Source organism: Pteronotus mesoamericanus, unplaced genomic scaffold, assembly GCF_021234165.1.
Source record: "Pteronotus mesoamericanus isolate MK-2021 breed Mesoamerican mustached bat unplaced genomic scaffold, CSHL_Meso_final contig_56, whole genome shotgun sequence".
Lineage (NCBI taxonomy): Eukaryota > Metazoa > Chordata > Mammalia > Chiroptera > Mormoopidae > Pteronotus > Pteronotus mesoamericanus.
The window spans coordinates 31,049,748-31,065,194 of record NW_026555201.1 but is presented as its reverse complement, the minus strand read 5'-3'; the positions used below and the strand labels follow the sequence as shown (position 1 = coordinate 31,065,194).

At 40.2% G+C, this 15,447-nt stretch overlaps 1 protein-coding gene across 1 annotated transcript in view; it reads right to left on the bottom strand.

Annotated features, from left to right (window-relative positions):
* The window catches only part of PLEKHG7 (pleckstrin homology and RhoGEF domain containing G7), a 40,765-nt gene extending 30,787 nt beyond the window's left edge, over positions 1-9,978 (bottom strand). Inside the window, exons 1-3 of the mRNA XM_054579849.1 lie at positions 9,852-9,978; positions 3,898-4,025; positions 987-1,027 (exon numbers count right to left, since the gene is read on the bottom strand). Of these exons, the coding sequence (XP_054435824.1) occupies positions 987-1,027; positions 3,898-4,025; positions 9,852-9,976 (294 nt within the window). The 5' untranslated portion in view covers positions 9,977-9,978. The remainder of the gene's footprint in view (positions 1-986; positions 1,028-3,897; positions 4,026-9,851) is intronic.
* Positions 9,979-15,447: the final 5,469 nt, after the last annotated feature.

Genomic DNA, 15,447 nt, shown 5'->3' with positions numbered 1-15,447 from the left:
AAAGTCACTCATATACTTTTTTATGAAAATAGTTTTCCAAACTCTAATTACAAATAAAACTATCAATGATATGACCAATATTGATTGGTTGTTTGCGGTGTGGTAGCTCTGGGGTAAGCTCCATATGCATTATTTAATTTACTCATCACAGCCACCCTAGACGTTGGTCCTATCACCATCCAGCTTTTACAGGGAAGGACCTGAAGCTGAGGGAGGTTGATTCATTGGTCAAGGTCACAGAATAGTAAGTGGAGCAGCTGGGGTCGGAACTTCAGTGAGCTTTTAATTTAGCTATACTACTTAAAACTGGTATTGCAACCGGTATTGTTGGGACAACACAGTCAGTCCTTCCCCTTCCTGCAAAAAGAGGAGTGAGGAGTCAGGTTGTGGGCAGGAATGCTCCGGCCCTCCAGCCCCAGTGTGCCTGAAGGGACGTCTGCCCCCTGGCCGCTCCTTGTCGAGACAGAGAAGAATCAGGGACCACTGATGTCGATTTGGGATGTTCATAACTGATGGTACCAAGAATGAATTACACACACACACACAGACTAATCCAACTGGTTTTCCCAGAAATAGAAGTGTATTTGTAGAATGTGTTTCTGTAATAGCTCATCAATTTTTCAATGTTCCCAATATGCACAGGACTGACTGCAAACTGGGGCATACACTTGTGCAGGTTGACTTTATCGAGTAAGCTATTTCTGAAGCTGCATCGAGTTATAAATTTAGACTTGTAAAGCATCACAATATTACGATTGCTTTGTTTTTTGCAGAGCTCGTTAACCGCTGGCAATTAGCACTCTTGTGCTGCACAAAATGGCCTCATTTGGCATGGTCTGCAGCCATTACTATGAATTTGATGATATAATTTAAACTTCACGTGCCATCTGCCATCATGCAAAGATAAAGGGGCTCTTCAGCCATTTCTTACGTTCTTATCTACAAGAGGCTTAATTAAAACAAAAATGACAATGCACAGCACTCACCACTCCTCTCCTGGAGAAAGGCCATCTTGGCTTTTTGGATTCTGGTGGGTGAAATTAAAGAAAATATATTAGGACTCTGAGTGACTGGTGACAGCATTGCAGTCCTTTAGAAAACCTGCTTTTTCAAATGAGCCAAACAGAATTCACACTGTTTTAACTCTCCATTTCTGGAGAATGCACAGAATGGATATTTATATTTATTCAGGTGAGCGAAAGAAGCAATGTTGCAGCCTGAAAGTTAGTATTCCTTTGCTACCTCAAGGTAATAATGTTCTTTTCCTTTATCATTCAGGGAAAAAAACCTACAAAATGTAATAAAGATGTTGAATAATTTGTTTAAGAGGGAGTCAGAGGACTTTGGGGCTGAAAGAACTTCATTTTTAACCTGTTTCACTAGAAATTCTCTCAGCATGTACCACTTCCATGACCTCATCAAACTTGAAACTTGGGACTGCATCAACCAGAGAATCCTCAGGTGTGGTTAAACACAGCCTCCCAAACTAGGGAAACATCAGCACTTCATCAATCTTTATGACGGAGGCTTATTGCTGCTATTAGCCACCACCTAAGCGGTCCTTAGGAGTTGCTTTGAGTTGAGAAGGAAGTCACTGTTCAACAGCACATTCTTTTTGATGATCAGGAAGCAAAGAGAGGAGATTCTGGTCTCTTGATTTTTATGTCATGGCATCAATTTGTAATATTACCCAGAAAATGCTGGGAATTGTCTCTTAGGTTTAGGTGAAGTGCTCTGCTGACTCGGTATAGAAAAGAGATGACTTCTAGGTCTATACCTTTGCTTCATCAAGGGTCTCTGCACAATACTTTAATCAGATGGAGGCATTTACAGAGCAGCATTTACTGCAAAGGGTGTGCTCGAGAACTTTTCCTATGGGGACCTTGAAAGGCACCTGTTCTACTGATTATCTTGCTCACTCTGACCACCTTATTAATGTTTTAAAAGGGGAGGTTGGGTGGAATCTGCTTTAGGGACAAATAGGCCTCACCGCTCTTAGCCCTCAAGTGCCTGGTGGTCCAATCTGAACTACAATAATTGGGGTCTCTAGTCTTAACAAATTTCTTTCCTCTGCTTTTCTTACTCTGGGGGCAATTTTAGGTACTTGGGAAAGCTTCAAAAATATTCAGAACAAGATTGAAATGGGTCTTTATTGCATCCGCAATCTTGTAATATCTGTGTTAAATATTCAATTTTGCCAGCTCAGAATCTCTAATTCAACACTACGTGTGGATTACTCACATGCACGCCAAAGCGTAAGCAACACTGCATTAGATTAGACCATGATCTGGGGATAGGAGAGCTCTATCCTGAACTCCCTGAGAAGAAGACAGGGAGGGTTTGGTGGAGAATGTTACATAACTTTTACTATGTGATGTCTGCTGTGGTGCTAAGCACATCACCAAGAACAATGAGTTGATTTAGAATCATCATGTAAAAGTTATGTCCTATATCCTAGCAGGGTGGTTTTCAAACTTCAGCTGGCATCCGAATCACCTGCAGGGCTTATTATAAAACAGATTCCTGGGCCCTACCCCAGAATTTCTCATTCAGAAAGTCTGGAGCAAGGCCCCGGAATCCATGTTTCTGATAATTTCCCAGGGTAATGCTGAAGCTGCTGGTCTGGGACCTGCTTTTGGGAAGCACTGCTTCAGTTGCTAACCAGTTAAAGCATTTGCAAAGTATGATAGAACAAGTACTAATTTCTATTAAACTTATGCTGTGTTCAGAGCTTGCTCTAATTTCTAGGGTCTGGTCCTTGAGTAGATCACTTAGTCCTTGGTTTGTTCATTTGAATGACTGTGTCATATGAGAAAGTAGATGTTCATGAGGATGATTGTTTCATATAAGACAGTAGATGAGAAAGGGATATATAAAGAGTGAAGAACTACACAAATGTTAGGTATGATGTATTTACTGGTGGCTTCTGGCTTCTGGGTTCCCTATCATGGCTGGTTGCTGCAGGCTGGTAGAGAGTGTGCAGGACAGGCAGGCAGGAACCTAGATTCCATGCCTCTGACACAGACCAGCTGACACCACATCTGGGTCGCTTCTCCTTTCTGGGTCTTACTTTGCACACATGTGAATGAGGAATGAGTTGGGTGGTTTTCCAACTGAATTTCCCAATGTCGTGGGTTCCTGGGGGTGCCTTGGAGGTAAGGCTTTGGAACCCACCCCACTTTCAAACATTGCAAATCTGCCTGGATCTGTTTTATATGCTGGATTTCCAAATGAGCGTTCTTATGCCAAGAGGGCTCTGTTAAGAACAAAACCAGTTTAACAACTACCAAGATGGATAATCATGGATGTTTCTTAAGTCTCCTTTTAACTCTCAAAGGCTACCCTCAGAATCATGGGGGCCTGCTCTTTTCTTTCCCAACTAAATTCAAAATGCAGGAGGTTTGCTCTTAAGGCTGATTTTCTCTAATCTCCTCTCACAGCAATCTGCTGTCACCAGGACCTCTGTCTCCCCAGGGCACCGCGCTAGATGGAAGGTACTGGGGTGGGGCTGAGAGCCAGGGCTGGGGTGGGGGTGCGCTAGGACAGCAATGACAGGGAAGCTGCTCACCAGCCCAGAGAAAACATTAAGCTCCCTGATGGTGACTGTCACTGGTGTACCTTTTTCAGCTCCTGGACCTGGGACACATTATTTGACAAAGAGGACCTTTTCAGAGAAGGCACATACCTGATCCATCTCTGTAAGTGGAACAGCCAATACCAGAGTGGTACTCAACTGGTCGTTCATGGCTGATGCCTGTCCTAATTTGGTGAGAGATTTGTTTTAACTTGTCATTGCACATGTTGCACTGGTCATTAAATAGTTTTAAAATGCCCCCTGCTTGTTGCAATATCCTTCCCATAGCAGCCAAGTAATATAAGTATGCTGAATGACGGTACCTGAATTCAGCAGCAGAAGTGGGTGGCACAGGTAATGAGCAGCTCCATCGGACACCAGAAGGTCCCCGGGGAACACCTCAAGTCCAGGCAAGTTTAGCACCACAGAACTCCGTCTGTGCTCGTAGAACCTGTGCTCAAAAGGCAGAAGGAGAGAGCTTAGAGCCGGCACACAGCAGGTCATCATTCAGACCACCTCTGCGCATCTGGGAGTGACTGTTACAAGCTGAATTAATACCTGTGTCTGTAGGAAGGATTTGGAGGCTACCCCAGGCTCCAGGCATAGGCGGGCCAGGATGACGCACAACCTCCACACCTTTTTTGAGCCTCATTGACCATTTATGGTTCTGACTAATGCAATACAGAACAGCTCTCTCAAAAATGTCAGCACAAACATACCAACATGTTCTGATTCAGGACACTAGGAGAAAGCCCTCACACACAAAAGTCTTGTAAATTATTCACAGGGACCCAGAAGGAAGCAGGATGTGCGGTATGGCTGCCAGCATCTCTAGAGATCCAAGGCTGGTTGTTTAAAGTCACTACTTTTATTTTTCCCAGAGAAAAATGAGAATTGTGGTTGGTAAAGCTTAGCAAACAGGCCTATTTGCCTTCTCCTTTTCTCTACTCCATTTCATGAAACCTCCTCTCTGCTGGATAGTCACAAAATAAATGGTTGACATTTCAGACACAGTGGGCCACTGACATATGCTCAGAGATCTCCAAGGAGCAAAGCGGTAAGGGCTCTGTCTCCTGGGAACTTGCTGGTTAGCATCGAATTGTAGGGATTGTCACAGCTTCCTCATCAAAACTGTTCAGATATTCCTTTGGTCTATTCTGAGGGATGAGAGATGAAATTCTTTCTACTATTGACCAATGTAATCTCTACATTCTCTTTTTTAATCGATAAATAGTTTAGTATATAGGGTACTTTATATCCAGAGCAATTTCATCTCAATTTACCAACAGAAGCATAGCTATAGAGTAGCCTTGGAAGTTGAGTCTGGGCCTGTTATACTTTGGATATTGGGATTTGGTCTATTACTCCCTCCCCACACAGCAGCCATACCTGGAGCCCCATTAATCTCTCCAGCACAGCTATTGCGCTGCTGCTCCCACTTTCCCACCTGCCTGCTGCTTGAGTCCTCCAGGCTTTGTAGCCAAGCTCTACACTTCTGACCCTCTGCAAAAGTGTTGGCCTTTCTGCCTATGCTTTCATCTCTTGCCTCTAAATAGTATATTCTTGGACCTCATGCCCCCTTTCTTCTTAAAATATCTGGTGCCAGGGTCCTGGTTATGTCCTGCCAGGCCTATCATGCAGTTGACCAAAGCCTGGTACATATTAGAACACCTGTCGAATTTATTATAATCAGAATCCCTCAAGATTCTGATCAGGGTGGTCTGAAGCTGGGCCTCTGAATCCGTAGTTTTCCCAGCTCCCTAGATATTCACCAGAGTTAGAGAGCAACTGATTTTGAGGATACAAGTACCTTGACGTAGAGTTTTCCTACCTTTAGATTTTAAGCATTATTTCAAATTTTAAGCCTTTTGTCAAAAGCATTTCTGGATCATTTTACTTATGAATAGCAGAATAAATTGCTTAGGAATTTCTACTAATGAATATAGCCTATGTCTCATAAACTCCCCCAAAATATATGAAATAGGGCTGCCTCAGACTTTGCAGATAGATACTGTAGGCATAAAAGAAAGCTAATTTTTAGTAATAAAAGGCTGCTTCCCCCAATAAGTCTCCTCTGATTGCTCAAATAATTACTTTCTCATATTTGTGCACTGCTCTTCATCCTCACTAGTTCAAGCCCTTGGCATATTCAATCTGCATTAATACAGTTGCCTCTTAACTTATTTCTTCATCTTTAGCTTTATCTTCTTGATTCCATTCTAAACCTAGTCACTAAGTAGGAGTTATTCAAAATACAAGTCTGACTTAGCCCCTCCTGGCCTCAGGCCCTTCAGAGGCTTTTCATTCTGTACCAGAAAAATATCTTTTTAAAACACATACACAAACCTTCTATAATCTGGCCCCTGATATTTCTTACTTTGTAATTTATTGTCCAGAAATAAGGAATGGATTGTAATAACCATCACAAAAGGTTTCTTACTTCAACATTTTAGCTGGGAATGTTTTGCTCTCATTTTGCCCTCTCCAAGACTTTCTAATCCCTACTTGCTCCATTAGATTTAGAGCCATGGATTATCTGAGTAACTTAAAAAGAAAATACTTATAAAATTGCCTTGGCTTTATTCAATTAGCTGTATTTCCTGGGGCTTTAAAATCTGTTTTGACTGCCCTTTCTTGCTCATCTCTGTCTTCCTCTCTTTTTGTAATTAAGAAACTTTAGGTTAATTTTGCATATACTGCTAGCTTCCAAACCAATGTGCATGCTCTTCATTTACTTGGGATGAGTGGCATGTGCTGAGATAATACAGTGATTTGCTCTGACTCCCTTGCAGCTAGCAGAGATCCTGTGACCAAATATGGCCAATGAGATTTAATTAGAAATTGCAGGGTGTGCATTCTGGGAAACAGTTTCAAAGTGGAAAAGGTAACTTTTCCTTTTACCTGTTGCACCTTGACCTTCTTATTGTCTTGAATATAGCTTGACACCTGAAAGTATGCTAATAATCTTGCAAAAATAACAGCAGAACAGGAAAACAGAAGAAGCTTGGGAGGTGGCTGACATCTGCTCTGGCCTGGGCTCTGATTATGTACTAGAGAAATGCCCTTTATTTGCTTAGGTTTTTCTAGCTGGGTTCTGTTACATGCAGACAAGTGTTATCCTGACTGACACAAATTGCCTCATCCTGGATTTCCTTCTCCAAGATTAAGGTCATCTTTTGGCTTTCTACACTCCTGTAGTATTGTTTTTATAAGATCATTAGAATTTCAATTCAACTTCTTACAACTCTCTCCTTTTTGTTATTTGCCAACCTAACATCCATGGTGGTTTAATTAGGTAGGAGCTGAAAAAGTTACAGTAATTTGAGTGGGAAATATAATTCTAGTTTCATTGTCTTGGATACAGGACTTTGGAACTGACACATTATGCATTACCAGTACACAAATCCAGCCAGGAGTCTTCAAAGTGCTATTCAAAAGGTATTATGTAACATAAAATGCTGGGAACCCACAATAAAAAAGTCCTCTTAAAAAAATATTAGAAGCTTTCTTGTATACTTCATACTTTTCTTGATAAAGACCCTAGAAACATACAATGAGATTTGATATTTATGGGGATAGAGGGGATTGGAAAATTTACAGTAATTTGAATGAGAAATGTAGCCTAGGTGAACTTTGGGGGAAAAATTTAGTCTTTTGAGCTTTAACTCTAGATCTTACACAATCTGTTAAGTATAATGGGTTTGGTAGCTTCCTACGACTCTACTGGAGAGAAATCTCTGGAGAACTCAGAGAGGACCTAAATACCAGTGAAGTGGGAGGATTAGTATTCCCCCATCACCTCTAGGCTGGCTTATATGTTTCTCTTCCACACTTCTATAGTTCTCTGGAGTGATGGTTAAGAACAAGAAGTCAATTCTTATTCTTAGCCTGGGTTTTATCCTTGGCTGAGTGACCTTGACCAAGCAAATTAGTAACTTCTCTGGCCCTGACTTTGCCTTTTGTGAAATGCAGACAGTAATCATATCTACTTATTGTGTGAGGATGGACAAAGCTAATCAATATAAAGCACTTAGATCAGTGTCTGGAACTTGGTAGTCTGTTAATAAAGGCTATTATGCTTATTACTGAATACATTATAATATAATATTCTGTTTACATGTCTGTTTACTCCACTAGACTGCCAGCTCAGTCAGTGCAAGAAATACATCTTGTTATCATTTATGTTGGTGGGTGCTCATTTAGTGCTCAATCCATTGTTTTAGATAAACACCAATGAATGAAATACTCTTCTACTGTTGTCCTCCCTCATGGAAAGTATCTTACTTTATAAGGTAGTTCTGCAGAATCATGTCTTATCGCCCCTCTTACCCTAAACTTCTAGCTTCTGGTCTAAATCCATGTGTTTAGTAAGAGCTCAGTAAATATTTGAGTGTAAATTGGGGACCCCCAACTTCCAGGACACAGACAGGTACTGGTCCTGGCTTGTTAGGAACAGGACTGTACAGCAGGAGGTGAGCTTGAATATAATGCTCTTGAATCATCCCCAAACCATCCCCCCAACACATGTCCATGGAAAAATTGTCTACCATGAAACCAGTTTCTGGTTCCAAAAAGGTTGGGGACTGTTGGTGTAGATGAAACCATTACCAAACCTGTATCACCCAGAGTCATCACTGCCGTTTCCTGACACAAACTTCTGCAGGACATGCACTCCAGTAGTAGCTAGCCGCTCTCTATTCTTTACACCTACCCTGCACTTCAAGCCTCCACACCTGGGCTCACATAGTTCCCATCTGCCTGCCTATCTCTACTTTATCTGCCTGGCAAACTCATACTCATCTCTAAATTGCAGCTTAGGCCTCCCTGTCTCCAGCAGTGTTTTCCTGATCTGCTCAGGGAGAGCCAATTCTTTTTTCTATGCATCTCTCCCTCTTCTTTGTGTTTTTATAATGACTTCATCGAAAGCTCATGCTGTGTCTTAAATATCATATAATCTAAGCATTAACACAGAACTTGACAAAGAGAAGGTATTTAAATAAGCTTATTGAATAAATAGGTATGTTGACCTATGGAATGATATGTACACATTCCTCAAATGAATTTGCTTTTCTATTTTGGAACATTTTAGAAATAATCATATGCATGTACAATAGCAAAATGCAGTTTGAGTCCTCTATTAAAGGCGGTTAAATTACCCCTCTCCATTTTTCCCTTGACTAGGGTAACTTTTGACATAAGGAATCCATTTTGGAACACATAGGCCAGGTTTTGGAGTTCAATTTGCCTATATGGAGCAAAGCTAAGACAACTGGCTTACACAGGGCTCGGTTGTGACCTCGGCTTTGTTGTTGTGGTGTTCAAAACCCAAGATGTTCATTCTGGAAAGGTGGGCATGTCTCTGGAAGGGCATAACAGAATCTCCATATACATGACATTTTTATGTTCATCACAAGAGGATGTGGGTTAATAAAAATATCGAAATTACCATTGCAACCATGTGGAGACCTAGGAAAACAATAAGAAAGAATATCTGCACATAGTAACATGAATCAAAAGACATGAATCGGTGGAGAAAACCTGTCCCTGTATTACCCGGGTCTGGCAATGGACTTGATTTCTTGGACTTCAGTAAAAGGACCCCATGTCTCTGTCAACTGGGATTACTCAGATCACTGGATTAATGATATTAATGTAAATAGTTGCAATGAATTCAGAATGACTTTGAATTTAGGTTTCTACAAGGGAGAGGTGTTGGTGACTCCCAAACACCAAATTTGTATCTTCTTTTTGCTATTTCAAATATTAAAATTGCTTCTTATAAAATGGTTTGCATGCAGTATCATCATATGCAGCTAGTTCTAGATTGAATATCTACTGGAAGCAATCATTGCAATAAATTCAGAATTTTTATCTATCTCACTCAAACAAAATGGTGTATGTGGGGTATAAGGTGGGAAAAGAATTTTTTGATTTCCTTAGAGGGCTATTAAGCTAGGAAATGAACTAATAATAAATGCAAAATGTTTGGGGTGTGGCTGGCAAACCACTGTCACTGTGTAAGTGCAGTATAGCTTCACTCTGACCTTTGTTTGGGAAAACACAACTAAACAAACATCCTTGAGCAATGCCTTTTTTTTTTTTTTTTTTTTGCTTGATGTTGTTTGGTTATTCTGGTTCTTTGCTTTAGTAGAAAACTTTGGACCCAGGCGGTTGTATAACTGGGTGCCTGACCCAGACTTCACAACCCACAGGCTTACCAGCCGCCTCCCCCGACCCCTGCATTCAGAAACCCCCAAATGGCCACACTTTCACTAACCCTGAGTTGCGTGTCCCCAGGCTGGTCATATCCGAAGGGACTAGTCCCATGGTCTTTGGAATAATCTTGTCTGCCTTCTGGTACGTCTCCTTATTCTGTCCTCTGCTGAAGATCTGAAGATCCATGGTGTGGGCTGGGATGGCAGCAATTCAGAGAATTCAGAGAATTCTCTCCCACTGCTGAGCAGGCCACACGCCCATGAGTCAACATTCAACAATGAGCCTGCTCTTGCATGTCAGTGCCAGAAAAGTTTCTGGTTGGAGGAAATGTGTCCCCAGTGGACCTCAAATGCATACACTTTGAATAGATTGGTCTTTGTGGATGTTATTCTAATTTAAAATCAAGTGGTATTACCGAGCACCAACTTTTACTTGACACCCTGTTGAATGGTTTACATGCATTATAATGATGTTCACAAGCACCCTATGAAATGGAAACTGAGGCTTAAAGAGATAGTTAAGGAATCCACCTAAGGTCATGCTGTTAATGAAAGAGCCAGAATTCAAAATTCAGATACACAAATCTAACTCCTAGGACACTTGTAAATGGAAAAACAGAAAAAGGTAATGAATATATTATGATATAATATTCTACTTACAAGTCTGTTTACTCCACTAGACTGCCAGCTCCTTCAGTGAAAGTAACACATTGTGTTATGTTGGTGGGTGCTCATTTAGTGCTCAATCCATTGTTTTAGATAAACACCAATGAATGAAATACTCCTCTACTGCTGTTCTCCCTCATGGAAAGTGTCTTACTTTACAAGGTAGTTTTGCTGAATCCTGTCTTATCTCCCCTCTTACCCTAAACTCCTAGCTTCTGGTTTAAATTCCTGTGTTTAGTAAGAGCTCAGTAAACATTTGTTGTGTGAATGGAACCTTAACCAAACCTACATCACCCAGAGTCATCACTGCCATTTCCCGATACAAACTTCTGCAGGACGTGCACCCAGTAGTAGCTAGCCGCTCTCTATTCTTGACACTTACCCTGCACTTTATGTCTCTACGCCTTGGCTCAGGTAGTTCCCATCTGCCTGTTTATCTCTACTTTATCTGCCAGGCAAACTCATACTCATCTCTAAATTCCAGCTTAGACTCCTTTTCTCCAGCAGTGTTTTCCTGATCTGCTCAGGAAGAGCCAGGAACTCTCTTTCCCTCCTGCCACTCCCTCCACTTTGTGTTTTTATAATGACTTTATTGAAAGCTCATGCTTTCAATATCATATTGAAATATCATATAATCTAAGCATTAAAACAGAACTTGACATAGAGAAGGTTTTTAAACAAGCTTGTTGAATAAATAGGTATGTTGACCTATGGAATGATATGTACACATTCCTCAAATGAATTTGCTTTTCTATTTTGGAATAAGAATAAATAATCATATGCATGAAGCATTTTAAATAATTGATATAATGATGGCCCTGTCAGGGTGGCTCAGTTGGTTGGAGCATCAACCCATACACAAAAAAGTTGTGGGTTCGATTCCCATTCAGAGTACATACCTAGGTTGCGGGTTTGAGATCCAGTCGTGGTCTATAGAGGAGGCAATTGATCAGTGTTTTCTTGCTCACATGGATGTTTCTTTTTCTCTCTTTGCCCTACTTCCTCTCTCTCTAAAAATCATATGTATCTTCAGGTGAGGATTTAAAAAATAAACAGGGTAGTTGCTAGAAGCTGTCTAGAACTTTTAATGTCTTTCTAGCTTAATATCTTTTCTGGACAAGAGTCAAAATACTGCCCAGATGGATCAAACAATACTTATATAAATACCCACCAACCCAAGGGACATTCAAGAGGTAAACACAAAACAGATTAGGAGGGTGGGGGAGGCTGAAAGGAGCTGTATGGAGTCAAATAAGTAGCTGGAGGAGAAAGTTCGCAAAACTAAACAGGAACATACCAGGCTTATCCTAATCTAAGAAACTCATTGACTTCCTTTTTTCTTCCTTAAACGTTTATCAAATATGCATTATGTGCCAGGCAGTGTTCTAGGCACTAGGGTTACCACGATAAACAAAACAGACAAAACCCGTGATTTCCTGGAGCTTGCATCTAGAGGAGCTGATGCTCGTGGAAGAATAACACATGGTTCCTGATGTGAAGAAAGCTGCCAGTCCACACCCTACTCTCCAGCCACGCCCAGGTCCGGAAGGTCTCCCTCACTCCCTCAGGCTGCATTCTTCTCTTGTGACTGATTAATAATCTCCCATCTATCTGATCACAAGGGGGAAAAAGTGTAACTATGTCAGGTAATTATAGTAACTAAACTTAATGTGGTGACCATTTTGTTTTATATATATATCAAATCATTATGCTGTGTACCTTGAACTTACACAATGTTTTATGTCAATTATATCTCAATAAATGTGTATGTGGGAGGGAGAAAGTAATATAATAAAATACAATTTTACAGAGTGCAGAAATTAAAACAATGGTATGCCATCTATTAATCTCTAGTTAACAACACCCCCTAATGGGCTCTTAAGTTCCATGAGTGCTGGGACAGAGTCTTCTCTGTCTCTGATATTTCCCAAAGTTTGCAGGCAGTGCTAGGTATATAACAGTTTTCAAATAAAAGTCTGTAGGAGATGTAATAGTGTATTGAATCTAATTTTCAGGCACATTGAGTTAGTGCCGTGTGAACAATGTGCACTCAGAATATTTTAGAAAGAATAAATCAATGACTTGCACATAGAAAGTGCGTAATGAGTAAATGAATGAATAAATAAATGAATGGTTTCTTAAAAAAATAACACCACCTAATGTTTTAATGATGATACTTCATCCTATCAAAAGCTGTATTAGATGGATACTATTTGTATCGCCCCTTCATGGATGATGACTTGGAGGTTTCAAATTGTTAGAGAACTTCCCTAAGGTCACGTTGCCAGTGAAACGTAGAGATAGGATTCAAACCCAGAGTTTGATTCCAATAGCTCTTAATACCACGTTATGCTGCCCACTAAGGGTAACTCCAGCCAACTTTGGGGGATGTTTTACTGGCATTCAATGTTTTTGTCTGGTTTCTTCCTGGCAATAGACTTTCAAATACTTTTTCATTTAGTTTTCATGCTAATGTTGCCTCAGTTGCTAATTTGGATGTATTCAGCATTTTTTAAATTTCCTTTTGAACACTGGAAAGTTAGTCTTTGTTCTCATAGATGTAGTATGTAGGTTTTCCTTCTCAGCTTCAGGGCTGACCAGAAAATTAGGTGTGACAGACAGCCTTCTGTGAACATAAACTTTAAGGGGTGCCAGCAAGGTCTTCCTAACTCCCAAACCTCCCTCATTTGCTTCCTGATGGTTTAAAATCCCACCAACAGTTTCATTGTTTGGCTTCAAGTCTTGTTCTCTCAAAACACAATACATCTGAGAGAGACAAGTAATATTCTAAACCAAGAAGTCCATCAGCTAGACTGTGTTCCTTTTCCCCTCTATCGCTTCCCTCAGTGAATGTTTGAGGAGGTAGGTTTTTAGCTGGGTACTGAGTGCTAGAAGTTTAAGGATAAATAAGTGGCCTCTGGCTTTAGGAAGATCTTGAAGCAGATGAGTATAGAAGAAATGCAATACAGCATTTTAATGCTATAATGAGGTACTTATAATGGGTAGGGAAACCTAAAGGGAAGGGTTTCACTGCTCTTGGAGAGGTAAGTGTAGGTAACTCTTAAGCTTAAAGTCCTTCACATTTTAGTAAGAATGAAATGTAAGGATTCATTTTTCAGGAGGTACATTTTGGTGATGGGAGAAGAAGGTTTAGAAAGAACATGAATTCACTGAAATGTTATGGAGAAAGTGAGGAAATGACAGTGAGAAAAAAGGTTACAAAGAAAAATCTGAAATCAGTCATAATACTGAGCTGATTTCAGAACTAAGAATAGATTGGGTCCTTCTCATTGACACAAGTTGCCTAGTTGTCAGCTATGGGTTAAAACACTATAGTGAAAAAAAAATCAGTACTTCTGAAAACTGGTTTTATACCTGAAATCCTACAAGGCAAAACGTTTGTTGTGATTGACTTACAACCACGAAAGCAAGCACTTCTTAAAATACCAGGGGTCAGCAAACCTTTTCTATAAAGTACAAGATAGTAAATGCTGTAGGCTTCCTGGGCCATACGGTCTCTTTCATTGCACAGCCATAAAGACAGCCACAGACGGTATTTAAATGAATGGGTGTGGCTGTACTTCAATAAAACTTTATCTGTAAAAACAAGGGGTAGGCTAAATTTGGGCCATAGGCTGTTGTTTGCCAGCCCCTGGTTTATACCATTTAATAGGCATATTAAAGCCCTCAGTTAAGTAAGTTTAAATGAGGTTTTTGAGGTGAGGCCCCTGGCTCCTGGGTGGACAGCAAGGCCTCAGGCAGAGCTCTGTTCCTGACATAGCATGACTAAGCCTGGTGAGCTACCTGAAGGCTGTAGCCCTTCAAAGGGCAGCTGTGGGAAAGACTGCAGAGACATGACAAAGAGAGGGAGGGAGTAAAAGATGGACAGAGGATCTTTGTGCTATAGATGGTTAGCTTTTTACCAAAGATTCATGCGTAAGGTCAACTTTTTGATTTAAAAAAATATGTAGATTGAATAGCCTATGGGTGAAGGAAAAATTAGTTCTTTATGAGTAGTCATAGATGAATATTTTATATTAGATAACATAGATAACATTAATTTATAGATTATAGTTACTTAGTCTTCTATTTATTCATTCAAAAAATCTTTCTGTCTACATGCCAAGTGTTGTACTAAATACTGGAGAAGCAATATTTAGTACTTCAGGGTCATCACTAGATACCAAGATTTTCTGTAACCTTCCACTTGACAGTATGTGATTGTGACATATTAAATAAACTTCACAGAGCTTTTTTATGGCCTCAAGCCCTTTGACCAAGTTGTTCCTTTGAGTTTACCCATACCATTTGTTATTGGCTCACAAAGATTCTGAATGTCAATAAAAACTACCTTCATGTTATCTTTCACAAATGGCTTAATGTTTCCCATCACTTAGCCTTTATGTCTACTAACTCCAATTTATAATCAAAGCTGGACACAGACTCCATCTGCTCTGGGAAGCATTCTTTGATTAAAGACCTGCAGATAGATAATCTATCCATCTATCTGTCTATCTTTCTAGATGTGTGTGTGTGTGTGTGTGTGTGTGTGTGTGTGTGTATCTCCATCCTGATACCTTCTCTAATCAAGTATCTACTTAAAATCTCTACTTACATATTCTATCATTCTTCTATCTCAGCATATCCAGACTTGAAGTCAAGACCTATAGCTTATGGTCTATAATTCACAAAGTCTAGATGACGGTAGCTCTTAAATAGCTCAATGTGACTTCTTTCAAACTCCCCTGCCTTCAACAACAGAGCCTAACCTATCAGCTTCTCATATCTGAATATTCTAATTGTTCTGCTGGAGTCCACTCTCACCTAAACCTCATGCCTGCACTAGATCCATCTAATCACATCAATTCATTCAATGGTTTCACACTGCTTTTTGGGTAAGAAACAAATCCCTAAATATTCTGCTAGACTCTGCATGATCGACTCTTAATCTTTCACACTACTCTCTTTTTCTCTTTCTCTAACACATCTGAA